We start from the raw sequence: 14,599 nt of genomic DNA, 5'->3' as shown, positions 1-14,599 counted from the left end.
CCGCAGGCGAGTCTTTGCAGGACACTCCATATCCTAGTCCAGGCCTAGTCTCTCGGCCCCCAAATAATAGCTCAGGAAGAAGGAGATGAGATTCACAACCATGGGTGCAGGGTCCCCGCGAAAGTCTCTGCTGCCTCTCCCTTACCTGTGACATGGAATAGGAACACTCCCTTCAGAGTTGTTGAGAAGACGGAAGAAGATGGCCCAGGACAAGGAGCAGGCGCTCCTACGTGTCAGTGACCAGGGCAGGAGGCCCCTGATCAGGGTGGATTCTGCTCTCCCAGGCACTCAGCCAGGCTGTGCCCCATCCAGTCAAGGCCCGGAGAGCCTGACCCCGCGTCCCAGCATAATTGAGAGTCTCCTGTTATTCAGAGCAGTGCTCCTTCTTGAAGATTGTGGGTTCCCTCACCCAGGTCCCCTCAATGAGAAGATCTGATTGCACTGAATGTCCTTGTTCCACCTGCCTCCTCCTCTGTCATCTCTAATGACACCGTCAGCCCCAGCAGAGGAGCCGACAGAGCCGCCCAGAAAACAAATGGGACGTTCTCTGCACCAGTGGGTCACGTTATTAGAATTTAACAAGAGCAAATTAATTAAGGTCTTTGGCACCAAAAACATTTTTTTTCAGTCCACAGACCCAAGAGATTGACTACCAAAAAGTCAACTTGGCAAGAACGAGGACCGCATCCTCACCATGTTTGTTCTATGGGGTCAAGGGGAGCAGGGGGCCACACTTCTGAGCTGCTCCGTACCTTTAAAATGGTGGAATATGGTCATTAACAGAATTATTTTAATACATGGTTTTTTTATGAAAGCTTCCTTTGTATGCTGTTTATTCAGGCTCTTTCCTGTCATTTAGAGAGACCTGGTGCCTGCCTTCTCACATAAGGAATTCAAATCCTGATGTATATAGTAAGCGAGCAGCAGGTGGAGGCAGCAGAACTAGAAACAGATGACTTTTCAAACTTGATTTTAATTCACATTAACTAAAAATACAGGCATGCCACAGAGATCCCTTCCTTTCTTCCCTCCTTTGGGCTAGAAATGACCTGCCTGTCAAACCGCTTCGCTCCCTGACTAGGAACCTTTGAGACCGTGCAGGGGCAGCCTGATGCAGAGGGGACTCTGGGAAGTAGGAGGAGCCGGTCTGAAAACCAGCTCGGCCACTCACTTCCTCTCTAACCCTGGGCCAGTCTCTGCCTCTTTCTACAACTCAGGTAACTCATCTGTAAAATGACAGGGTTGGACCTGATCATCTCCTAGGTCCTTCTAGGTCTGACTTTCTAGGATTTTATTTTTCCTTTTTTTAAAATTTTTTATTTTATTTTATTTTTTTTGAAGCTGGAAACGGGGAGAGACAGTCAGACAGACTCCCGCATGCGCCAGACCGGGATCCACCCGGCACGCCCACCAGGGGGCGACGCTCTGCCCACCAGGGGGTGGTGCTCTGCCCCTCCGGGGGCGTCGCTCTGCCGCGACCAGAGCCACTCTAGCGCCTGGGGCAGAGGCCAAGGAGCCATCCCCAGCACCCGGGCCATCTTTGCTCCAATGGAGCCTTGGCTGCAGGAGGGGAAGAGAGAGACAGAGAGGAAGGAGGGGAGGGGGTGGAGAAGCAAATGGGCGCTTCTCCTGTGTGCCCTGGCCGGGAATCGAACCCGGGTCCCCCTCACGCCAGGCCGACGCTCTACCGCTGAGCCAACCGGCCAGGGCCTACTTTCTAGGATTTTGAAGTTACTTCCACTGTGAGAAGATGTCATCCTTCTCAGAGGCTGACAATTGTGACTGTGGGGGGACTCTCAATAACAGTGGGCCAGGCCAGGCAACCGATAGGCATTGACCACGTAAATGAGCGAGTGAGACTCAGTCCATGTTCTGTTATCCGCAGGTGGCTTATCCAACTTTTGGAATTAACTGTTAACTCACATCTCACCTGTGTCCTCCTTCACCCCTCCCAGCTCTCTGTATACAAGCACCTCTCTCCACAGCTGAGCTGCTAGGTGTTTGGAGGATGAAGATGACTGATTTAGAAGCAGACACACCAAGTGAGCATGGTCCCCCTCAAAGGAGACCCGTTGGGAGGTAATTCACTTAATGCAGTTGTGCTGACAGGCTCAAAATAGTTTAGGAACACCTCTTGAGAACAGTCTTTGGAACAGACTCAGAGTGGCTTCTCTGTTGACAGTGGGTCTATGACTAGAAATAGCCCAATATGATAAATAAGGCTGCTAATTCATTTTGAAGACCAATGAAACATGCCCAAATCTGCTTTTCTCTTGTGGACTCTAATCTAGCACTGAAGTGGTTTTAGTTCAGGTAACTCTAAACAGATATATATAAAAAATAACCCCCCAAATTTCAGTGGCTTAATGCAGTAAAAGTTCCTGATCAACGGGAGGTTCTCCTCCACACAGTGATTCAGGGACTCATGCTCTTCCATCTGGGGCTCCACAGTCTCACAGGGCTTTTGAGTCTCCACCTAACAGAAAACAGAGAACATGGATAAGGGACACACACACTTTCCCCCTCAATACCCATATCTTACATCTTGGCCATGTTTGCATAAATAAACTACTTCTGTAACTTTATATTAACTCTTTTAAAATGAAGATATGTGACACTTATTTAATAATAATGATCATAAAATAACTAATATTTATTATTATGTACCAAGCACTATGAAAAGCGCTTTACAGACATCATCTTATTTGCCCCTTACAATCCTATGATATAGTTACTATCATAGTGCCCATTTTCTTGATGTGAAAACTGAGGCTAAGGGGTAAGTCACCCAAGATCATACAACTAAAACCCAGTTTCATCTGACCCCAATGCCCGCAACTTTAACCACTCTGTTATAACAAGATAACACATATATTAAAACACATCTCGCCTGACCTGTGGTGGCACAGTGGATAAAGCGTCGACCTGGAATGCTGAGGTTGCCAGTTCAAAACCCTGGGCTTGCCCGGTCAAGGCACATATGGGAGTCAAAGCTGCTTCCTGCTCCTCCCCCCTTCTCTCTCTCTCTCTCTCTCTCTCTCTCTCTCTCTCTAATGAATAAATAAATAAAAATAACTTAAAAAAAAGAAAAAACAGGAACAAATACAATATTTAAAATAAAGGACAAGTAAATTAAAAAAAAAACCAAATACATCTCATGAATTCAAATAGAAATCCTGTATACATATACATATATGATTTCCAAAAAAGTTATTTCCTTCATAGTATCCTCTCTCTGAAGGCAGCACCTGACCTTGAGCACAGAGGAGAAAGCAGCCCAGACACATGGCACTGTTCTGTTTCAGATAAAACCTGGGTTTAGGCCCTGGCCAGTTGGCTCAGCGGTAGAGCGTCGGCCTGGCGTGTGGGGGACCCGGGTTCGATTCCCGGCCAGGGCACACAGGAGAAGCGCCCATTTGCTTCTCCACCCCCACCCCCTCCTTTCTCTCTGTCTCTCTCTTCCCCTCCCGCAGCCGGGGCTCCATTGGAGCAAAGATGGCCCGGGCGCTGGGGATGGCTCCTTGGCCTCTGCCCCAGGCGCTGGAGTGGCTCTGGTCGCGGTGGAGCGACACCCTGGAGGGGCAGAGCATCGCCCCCTGGTGGGCATGCCGGGTGGATCCTGGTCGGGCGCATGCGGGAGTCTGTCTGACTGTCTCTCCCTGTTTCCAGCTTCAGAAAAAGAAAGAAAACAAAATATCTGGGTTTATGTCCTACTTCATGGATGAGCCATGTGTCTTTGGGCAAGATATTCAGCTTCTCTTAGCTCAGTTTCCCCTTCTGTGAAGTAGAGGTAATATCACCTACCTCATAAGGTTTCTATGAAAAGTAGACTGTATTTGCATTTTTGAGTGACAGAACATAGTAAGCATTCAACAAATAGTGACTATCATCGCCATCAATCACCGTCAATGCCATCACCTTCATCCTCACCATCCAGAGCAGCTGAGGAACTCAATCCTGTCTATATCTGTCCAGATAGTGAGAGCTCTAAGCCTCAGAAAGAAGCCCCACAGGAAAAAAAAAACCCACAGTAAAAACCCCACAGTATCGTAGGGCATAATTCACACACACCTCTGGAACGGACCTCTCAACTGCACCAGAGCAAAGATATCTGGAGCTCTTTCCTGCATCGTCCTTCCGAGTTCATCTCGCTTCATGACAAAGAGTCAGCACGCAATGGTTTCCCAGCGAAGGTCTCCTCACAGGTCTCTGCGATGCCCTGGCTGAGAGGAGTGCCAGTCTGAGGCACTGAGAAGCATCCTGTACGGCTGACCCGGGTCAACGGGCCCAGCTGGGGCTCTGCTAGGAAGGGAACTCTTTCAGAAGTCGTCTCCCGGGGACAGCCTCTCCCCAGGCACTGAAAGCTGGAAACAGAAGGTGGCTTTGCATTCACTCTCATGGAGTGCTTTCGGCGGCGTCCTCTGTCTTCTGAGTATCTGTTGAAAGAGTCAGATGACTCAAAGCACTCATCAAACTAAGACAAAGCATTGGAGTCGAGGTGAGCCTGCCCGGATGGGGCCCCTGGAGCCAATCTCCCCGAGAGGCTTAGCCCGGCTGCACTTGTGAGAACACACAGCTGCCCCCCTGGAGAACGTTGGGCAAGTGGCACTGCCAATCCGGGCGGTCCCGGCCACACCTTCTGAACCCTCCCACAGAGCTGCTTATGTTGATTTCTTTCCCACGCCCGCCTGATAAGTTCTTTGCTGAGGGTTCTGCCAGGGCTGGCCCCCCGAGGTAGCCTCTGGAAGGTGAGGGTTTGGCAGTGGGGGGCCTTCGGAGGCATCCTGGCCCACAGCTGTCTGTAATTCTGCAGGGGGCTGGCAGCATCTGGCCGGGTCCCTTCTGGAGGCTCCTGGCGGTGGGAGAGGAGGCACAGCTGGAAGGCTTCTCTCCCCTCCTGCTGAGCTGGCTGGTCTGAGGGCTCTTGGCAGCTCCAGCACGTTACTCATCCGTAAACAGTGACTCAGACTGACGATCGGGAAGGACAGTTAGGAGACGGGAGAACAGGTGCCTGTGTTTGGGGACTAGGTTGGCAGTGAAGAAGGAGGAAGAGATATGAGCGGGCCTTTTCTATCTTGTAGTCTCCCCCAATCCACAACAGACAATATTGTGTAGTGCTGAGTGTTAAATGTGTGCCTGGCACTGTGCCAGGCTCAATACCTCGTTTAATCTCACAATGACCATATAAGGAAGGGGTACTGGCCCCAATATACTCAGACAAAGAAAGTAACTTAATGTCACAAGCTAGTAAGTGACGGTGCTCTGAATGTTCCATATGTGTTGCGTGGTGAGCTGACTAAATTGTGGGCCAGAGGACTTGGGCTCTCAGAGAGAAAGAATCCTTTTCTCCAGTTTTCTGACATTCTCTTATCTGTCACACCTGAAAGTGGAGTATTTTTTAAGTTACTTATAGCTCCTCTGTTTGTTCAAATTGAGAGCCTCCCGTGAGGCAGTCGGCCAGGATAAGGCCCATGTCCTAGGCGGCGCTGCACAGTGTGACCCATACCCAGGCAGCATTAGCATTGCCTGAGAGCTTCCTAGAAATGCAGGTTCTGCCTGACCTGTGGTGGCGCAGTGGATAAAGCGTCGGCCTGGAAATGCTGAGGTCGCCGGTTCGAAACCCTGGGCTTGCCTGGTCAAGGCACCTATGGGAGTTGATGCTTCCAGCTCCTCCCCCCCCCTCTCTGTCTCTCTCTCCCTCTCTGTCTCTCTCTCTCTCCCCTCTAAAAATGAATAAATTTTAAAAAAATTAAAATTATTAAAAAAAAAAGAAAAAAAGAAATGCAGGTTCTTAGGTCTCGCCCCAGACCTACCAGCCAGACTCTCTGGGGGTGGGGCCTGGGAATCTGTATTTTAATAGACTCCCTGGTTGATTCTGGTCTGTGCTGACGTGTGAGAAGCACCGTTGGAGAGCTATCTGCAGCTTTTATACCACTTAACCGGATACCAGCAGGAGATGGGGTCGGTGAAGGGGGATTCTAACACTAGGGAGGGACCAGAGGCTTCTTCGTAGGTTTCTCAGTTAGCTTTGGCTTCTTAACTCCACACATGATGGAAACCAGGTGCTCAGGAGCGCATAGTAGGTACTCAGGAAACACCAAATAGAATTAAGTTGTGTCTCATTGATGTGGACACAACAAGAGCGAAGACCAGGATTCAGCAAGGGCGGGCTGGGATGCCCCACCAGGAGGAACTCCCTGACACAGCTGTGGTGAGCTCCGGGCATGGGAGCCGTGCGGGCAGGACTACCCGCTCACCATGGTCACCCTCCCTCCCATCCTTAGGGGCTGAGCAAAGGGCCATTTCAGCTGGAAGTCAGGGGGAGAGATGTGATGACAAAGGAAAGGTTCTGACCATCTGTGGAGCCAACAGTTTTGCGAGGAAGACAAGGCTGAAAAGGGAGAGATGTTAGACAAAGGCGGCAATGCTTCTGACATGGGTTTCCCACAATGACAGCTCGGGGCTGGGCACCTGTAGGTGGTTTCCAGGCATCTGTTCAATTCAATGGGAAACCCCAGAAAAGGAGTCAGTCAAAACTTGCTGGGTTTCGAATGTTCCCGTGCCTTCTGATTCTCCATTTTCTCCCGCCGCTTCTCTGCCTCCCTTCACCAATTGCTTTCTTTCCTTCTATTCTAACTTCAGTCTCTCTTGCTCTCTTTTATCTTCTGCCATTTCCCACCCATCTTATTTCTCTCCCATCTCTGCAACCTGCCCGCTTCACCTCTTGCAATCAGATGAGCCCCACCTATCTTACTCCTTTAAAAAAAAGAAATTCTGCCACTCAAAGAATCAATAAGTAATTTGTAGCACAGGGAGCAGAGGGTGTGCTGGGGAATAGATGTGAATGAGGTAGTTTGTGCTCTTCCAACTTTTGCCAAACAGGCATTATCTACAGAAACAGGTGTACCTTCCTCCCCTTCAGCCACCTATCCATTAAAATGGTTTAATTACCTCCTGAACACTAGACAGTTAGGTAATTAGAAGGCAGCATTCAGACCAAAAATGTAAGCCACCCTATTTAATCAGGGTGAAATTGTCTGATCAAGAAGCTCATTAAGAATCAAGTGGAGTGGCGCTTAATGGAAAGAGTTAGTTTAGGGTCTTCAAAAGGTCCCCGTTCTCTCTCCCCCAGGTCCCTGTCTCCTCCATCATCACCAAGGCTTCCTTGGCCTTCTGAACTGTGTTAGGTGCCCAACCCTCAGTCAAACCTGGCCCCTGTCCTCAAAGGGCCTGTGATCGAGGGGAAAGAGTGTAGCAGTGTGCAAATGAATGCTACAGTGCCAAGGGTGCATGGGCACGTATTCAGAAGGTTGAAAGACGTGATGAGAGTTGGCATATTGGGAGAGGGTGAGAGAGGGGGTAAAGAGGAAGTCTCCTTGTCCGGAATCAGGCAGGGCCAATCAAGGGGTCCACAGGTTATCCACAGAAGATTTAAGAACTCCCTAAAATTTAAAATTACAAGGATATTTCATGTATCTGGGTTGTTTTTTTTTTCCAAAAAGATGGTCCTTAGCTTTCATGAGATCTTCAAAGGGGTACATACCCCACACATTGAGACCTACTGGGCTGCAGGGAGAAAGTCTCTCATTCAATGAACTCTTGAAGACATGTTACACGAATACAATTTCAAGACCTGTTGGAATACTGGAGAAAAGAGTGGCTGTGGGGAGCTGTCCTGCCTCCTAGTACCACAGTGTGTTGGAGGTTGGAGAGGCTTTGAAGTGTTCCCATCCGGCCCCTTCCTTGGCTTCACATCGAGGAAGCTGAAGTGACTCATTGCTCTTCGCTCCTGTGAGCCTGCTCTTCCCCCTAGGGGCCAGACCAGCCTCCCCGAGATTTACAATTGCTGTAAATCCCATTGTGTCCCATCCACAGCCATGTCACTCCCTATCACAGGCCCCAGCCTCCAGGACCACCCTCGCAATGTGGACAATCATCCCTTTCCTGTTTTGCTCATCCCTTACCTGGTCCCATCCTCTCAGCCCTCCTCTTGTGCCTTAGGGACCTCATAGTCCGTCACTGGCAACCTGTTCTCTGCATGTGACTTTCATCTTCCCTTAACTGCAACCTAGCTGTCTTCCTGAGGGTATTGTTTCTCGCATGGCTGCCTCAAGTGTTGGCTGCTTTTTCTCATGCACTATTCTGTGGGGTCTGGAGATGGGGACCATGTCCTTCTTGCTACCCATTACCACTTCCAAACCACCTCTCTTCCTTATCCTTCAGAAGCTCCATCCCCTCTGCAGAGCATGTCATCATATACTTCCATCCCTTCCCCCTTCTTGATGCTGTTCAGGCTGCTGGGCGCCCACTCACGTTCCTTGATGTACCTGGTTCATACACCCCCTCCCATCAGTCCTGACTTCAGCATCTCTATACATTAGTGATTCTCAGCAGAGGTGGTATCCTCCCCTAGGGGGAATTGTGGAAAAGTATGAGGTTTTTTTCATTTGTTTTCAAATAGAGTTGTGCTCCAGCATTTATATTGAAATGTATATAGTCTTGTTATAAATGACTTCCCCTTTGTTTTTCTTTATTTTATCTGTTAGGGCATTATGTTATTTTTTTTCTTTTTCTTTTTTCTTTTTACAGAGACACAGAGATAGTCAGAGAGAGGGATAGAGAGGGACAGACAGAAATGGAGAGAGATGAGAAGCATCAATCATCAGTTTTTCGTTGCTATACCTTAGTTGTTCATTGATTGCTTTCTCACATGTGCCTTGACTGTGGGCCTTCAGCAGACCGAGTAACCCCTTGCTTGAGCCAGCGACCTTGGGTCCAAGCTGGTGAGCTTTTGCTCAAACCAGATGAGCCTGCGCTTAAGCTGGCAACCTCGGGGTCTCGAACCTGGGTCCTCCGCATCCCAGTCCGACGTTCTATCCACTGCGCCACTGTCTGGTCAGGCGTTTACTGATTTCTTGATCAATGCATGGAAGAGGCAAGGAATGCAGGCGACTTCTAGAAGTTGAAAAGGCAATTCTCCAACATCATAGGGACCTCTTATCATTGACCCTATTGTTTTTCTATTTTCATTTTTCATTATGTCTTCCGCCTTTTGTGTCCTCACTTCCCTCCTCCTCAGCCTAGACTCCATGGGCCAGTGTAATAACTATTCCCTTGCAAACAAACACCCATAATTATCACCCTGTCTCCTGTCTTACTTGCCTGAAGAAACAGTCTACACCAGGGGTAAGTCAACCTTTTTATACCTACCACCCACTTTTGTATCTCTGTTAGTAGTAAAATTTTCTAACTGCCCACCGGTTCCACAGTAATGGTCATTTATAAAGTAGGGAAGTAACTTTACTTTATAAAATTTATAAAGCAGAGTTACAACAAGTTAAAGCATATAATAAGAATTACTTACCAAGTACTTTATGTCAGATTTTCACTAAGTTTGGCAGAATAAGTCTTTATAAAACAACTTACTATAGTTAAATCTATCTTTTTATTTATACTTTGGTTGCTCCACTACCGCCCACCATGAAAGCTGGAACGCCCACCAGTGGGAGGTATGGACCAGGTTGACTACCACTGGTCTACACTAATTGAACCCAACTCTTTTCTTACTTCACAAATGCACCTAGCAAGCAGTTAAAGGTGTAGAGAAAAGTCACAGAACCAATGACTAGACTCACTTCACACTTATGGGCACCCAACACCTTCGGATAACTCGGACACATCATCTCACTTGTACATTCACTTTCCCACTTTCCAAGGTAATTATTTCCCAGTAATTGTCAACGCTTCCCTCCTAGCTGATGACTCCATGGAAGAAAAAGATGCATTTGGATGAGAACTGCCTGGTTTTCCCACTGTCAATTCTATCGTCTTTCCTCCGAGGTGCCCACCAGGCCAATGGCCACTCCTCATTTCCCTGACCTCTCAACAACACTTCTAAGAGTTATCCCACTCTCTTTCCCAAAACATGTTTTTCTCTGTACTCTGGGTCTCCACACTTGCTGGTCTTGCTTCTACACCATTTACCGCTCCTCCAGAGCCTCCTTGGCTGGCACCAACACCAAACTGCCACCAAATCTCTGTACATCAGAAGCCCTATGGCTCTGACATTGGCCTTCTTCTCTTGTTTACCTTGTCTCACTTCAAATTCTACCTCTGCACTGATGACTTCTGTCTCCTCTCTCTAAGCTTCAGACTTATATGTTCAACTACTTAGCTGGTCCTTGCGGTGAGATTCCTACCAGACATCTTCAGTTTACCATGAGTACAACATAACTATCTCTGCGGCTCAGTAGCCGCCCCCGAAGACCTCCAGGTCAGACTCCCTTTCACCTGTTAATGTTACCTCATATGGTGAAAGAGATTTCGCAGATGTGATTAAAGAATCTTGACATAGGGGGAGTATCCTGGATGGTCCAGGTGGGCCCAGTGTCATCACAATGGCCTTATGGGAGGGAGGCAGAAGAACACCTGAAGACAGAAGAGCAGTAGCAGAGGTGACATTGGAAGAAAGAAGTGGACTGATGGGGAGAAGGAGCAAGGTGACTTCTAAAAGTAGAAGAGAGCGTGGAAACGGATTCTCCCCTCAAAGCTACCAGAAAGAACCAGCCTTGCTGACACCTTCAAATTCGCCTAGTGAGACTGATTTTAGACTCCTGATCTTCAGAACTATAAGAGAATACATCTATTTTTTTTGTTTGTTTGTTTTTGTGGTTTTTGTTTTTTTTACAGAGACAGAGAGAGAGTCAGAGAGAGGGATAGATAGGGACAGACAGGAACGGAGAGAGATGAGAAGCATCAATCATTAGTTTTTTGTTGCGACACCTTAGTTGTTCATTGATTGATTTCTCATATGTACCTTGACCGTGGGGCTACAGCAGACCAAGTAACCCCTTGCTCAAGCCAGCGACCTTGGGTCCAAGCTGGTGAGCTTTTGCTCAAACCAGATGAGCCCACGTTCAAGCTGGCGACCTCGGGGTCTCGAACCTGGGTCCTCCGCATCCCAGTCTGACGCTCTATCCACTGTGCCACTGCCTGGTCAGGCCATTTGTGTTATTTTAAGCCACAAAATGTGTGGTAATTTGTTATAGCAACTACAGGAAACTAATACAGTCATGGCCACCACCACACAATTCCACAGCCCCTACCCTGTGCGTTTCACCTTCCAATAAATGGCACCACTACTAACAGTGGAGGCCAAAAGCTTCCAAGTTGTTCAGATTTTTCTCCTGACTTCCACCTCACCTGTCAGCAAGTGGTCAGCTCTACCTCCAACATACATCCTGATTCCAATGATCTCTCACTGTCTCCACTGCTATCACCTGAGTCTCGGCCCCCCTCATTTTCAACCTGAATCGTTGCATCACTTCCTGCTTGGTCTTCTGCTCCGACTCTTGTTCTCCTCGGGTGATTGCTTCTCAGGAGCCAGAATGAACTTTCTGGAGGGTAAATCAGATCACATCCCCCCCCCCCCCAAACCCTTGCCTGGCTCCCATTATACTCAGGATAAAATATGAAAATTCCTTGTCATGGCCGACAAAGCCCCTGTCCCAGACTGGCCTCTGCACTTACCTCCCTGACGTCCCCGCTCATTCCCTGCGCCCTGGTCACACCAGACTCTTCTCTGGCCCTTTGCACGCATTCCTACGCCTTGGCCTTTGAACTTGCAGCTCCTCCCACTAAAATGCTCTCTTTTCGGATCTTTGCGTGGATCCCACCTTTCATCGTTTGTCTCAAGTCAACTATCATATCACCTCCCCCAGAGGCCTTTCCCACCACCGTCTTGCTAACACGGGACCTTTAACGTCTGTAGCCAGGGGCTGCTTCACCCAATTTTATCTTCCTCGTAGCATTTTGTCAGCACCTAAAATAGTCCTACTGGCTTGTTCACATGTCTGTTGCGTCACAACTAGAATGAATGTAAGCTCTCTGAGGGCAGGACTCTGTCCTGCTCACTGCAGTATCCCTTCTGCTTGGCACACAGTAGGTACGCAATTGATACTCATTTGCCTGACACTCTCACATGGCTTGTTTCTGACTCTTCCTTCCCACTGGTTAGTATAACGGTATCAAAGTTCGCTCTCCCAGGGGGATGTGTATTTCAGTGGCACTGGGCTACTTGTACGAAAAGTTAACCAGTGGGATTTCAGACATCATCCAGCAGGTACGGCATGAACATGGGTGTTTCTTTTTTTTTTTTTTTTTTTTTTGCATTTTCTTTTGCATTTTTCTGAAGCTGGAAACGGAGAGACAGTCAGACAGACTCCCGCATGCGCCCGACCAGGATCCACCAGGCACGCCCACCAGGGGTGATGCTCTGCCCACCAGGGGGCGATGCTCTGCCCATCCTGGGCGTCGCCATGTTGCGACCAGAGCCACTCTAGCGCCTGAGGCAGAGGCCACAGAGCCATCCCCAGCGCCCGGGCCATTTTTGCTCCAATGGAGCCTTGGCTGCGGGAGGGGGAAGAGAGAGACAGAGAGGAAGGTGCGGCGGGGGGTGGAGAAGCAAATGGGCGCTTCTCCTGTGTGCCCTGGCCAGGAATTGAACCCGGGTCCTCCGCACGCTAGGCCGACGCTCTACCGCTGAGCCAACCGGCCAGGGCCAAGGGTGTTTCTTTTATGGTGCCTTTCAAAGCGTATGATTCATTCAACATCAGCTAAGTCCCGGGTGCCATGGATGCGTGGTAGTGGGAGGAAAAATCACAGGGTGGGGCAGAAGTAGGTTTACAATGGCAAGTACTCGAAACAGAATTTGTTTTTGTATTATTACTTATTCATCATTATATTGTTTTCTTTTTTAATGGAAAGGACATGGCTCTGTGAGATTTCATCTTTATTTATTGACTTTTTAGAGAGAGGAAAGGAGAGCAAAGGGGAGAGAGAGAGAAACATCGATCTGTTGTTCCACTTATAGAACCCGCACCCTGGCCATGTCAGGACGATGCTCTATAGAGCTACCCAGCCACAGGGCCTATTTTATTTTCTATATGAACAACTGTAAACCTGCTTTTGCCCCACCCTGTATTGATATTATGCCTCGGTGGACAACACGTTTGGGTTTTGTGAAGCCGAGATGTGGCGGGTAGAGCAGAGGCAGCAGAGGCGTCCCGTGGAGGCACACAGCCATCTCCCAGACACGGTGCCCCCACTGAAGACTCGCTGCACCTAGGAACGCAGGGATGGGGACACGTGGCTCAGAGCTGACAGGTCGGTTTGAAAAGAACAAATCAAACGACATCAATCCAGCTCGCTCCACACCTCACTCTGTTTATAAATAAAGGGAGACTGAGACTGTGACTTGTGTCCCCTCACTTGGCTTTTGTCCTTCCTCTCTCCCCACTGCCTCAGGTCTCATCATCCACGAGGGGCCCTCTGTGTACCGCATCTTCAAGCGGTGGCAGGCTGTCAACCAGCAGTGGAAAGTGCTGAACTATGACAAGACAAAAGACCTGGAGGACCAGAAGTCGGGAGGCAGGACAAACCCCCGGACCTCCTCGTCCACCCAGGCCCACGTCCTCCCCTCCGAGGAGGAGGCTGTGGACACCCCTGCCCCCGAGGAGGGTCCTGCCCGGGCAGCCAGCCACCCCTCAGGCCCTCTGTCCGATCACCACTGTGCTTACACCATCCTGCACATCTTGAGTCACCTGAGACCTCATGAACAGCGGAGCCCCCAGGGCGGCAGCCGAGAGCTCGTCATGAGGGTCACGACAGTGTGAGAAGAAAGCCCTGGACGGTTGGCCGTGACCATGCGCAGGAGGGGGGGGGCAGGAGGAGCTGGGCTCCCCGGGGTGCTGGTCTAGGGAGCCAGCCTGGGGAGGCCAGGGGGCTCCCTGGGGGCCAGAGCCGAGGGCAGGCAGAGGGTGGGGGGCCTGGAGGGGTCTGGGGGCAGGACTGGAGCTGGAGTGAGGGTCGCTGGGGTGGTTTTGTGGTTTCCAATCAGTCAGTACCATTCTCCAACAAGTGCAAGGAACACCAGGACAAACTCCACAACCAAGTGCAATGCGGACTGAACCTAACACAACACCACGACAACGTCGGCCAGATGTGCCAGCGCACGACGTCCCTGCGAGAGGCGGAGGCTGCAGGGCCGAGGCCAGCCTGGGGGTGGGGGAGAGATCGTGCAAAGGGTGCGGGTCGGAACCGCACTGGCAGCCGGCCCTGCTTTCCCCTTCAGTTTGTTCTGGTTTCTCTCTGGGCCCGACCCGCTGGCGGCGTGGGAGGGAGTGGGACGATGTGGGCTGGCGGGGTGATAGTTTCTGCAGCCCTGGGCTCGCCTGGGCGGGCCAGCTTTCTAACTCAGATGGCTTTAGCAAGGCTGGGGTGGGCAGTGTAGGGAGGGAAAGGTTGGGGCCAGAGGGGCCAGAGGGCGGGGAGTTTTCTTCTCTTCCAGACCTTCCAAAGTGGAACTCCCAGTTTCTGGTGGGCTCAAAGAGGGCTTAGGTTTGGAGATGGATGTGTTTTTGTGCCCTTGTTACTTTATTTTATGGTGATTTGGCTCAAAGATGTTTACAGGAGACACATACACACACACACACACACACACACACACCCTAGAGAAAAGTACAGATCTCCTATGGGTATCTCAAGCACAGTCCTGTTGCTGTGGCTTCAGCCTTCAAAGCTGTCAATCCAGGAGCAAGTT

The 14,599-nt window shown here is 49.8% G+C and overlaps 1 protein-coding gene across 1 annotated transcript in view; it reads left to right on the top strand.

Moving 5' to 3' along the window:
• MARCHF4 (membrane associated ring-CH-type finger 4) overlaps positions 1–13,696 on the top strand; it is a 109,864-nt gene extending 96,168 nt beyond the window's left edge. The window contains exon 5 of the mRNA XM_066345133.1: positions 13,306–13,696. Coding sequence (XP_066201230.1) covers positions 13,306–13,673 — 368 coding nt within the window. The 3' untranslated portion in view covers positions 13,674–13,696. The remainder of the gene's footprint in view (positions 1–13,305) is intronic.
• Positions 13,697–14,599: the final 903 nt, after the last annotated feature.

The sequence above is a fragment of the Saccopteryx leptura genome, chromosome 7, assembly GCF_036850995.1.
Source record: "Saccopteryx leptura isolate mSacLep1 chromosome 7, mSacLep1_pri_phased_curated, whole genome shotgun sequence".
Taxonomy (NCBI): Eukaryota; Metazoa; Chordata; class Mammalia; order Chiroptera; family Emballonuridae; genus Saccopteryx; species Saccopteryx leptura.
This window is presented reverse-complemented; position numbering and strand designations above follow the sequence as displayed.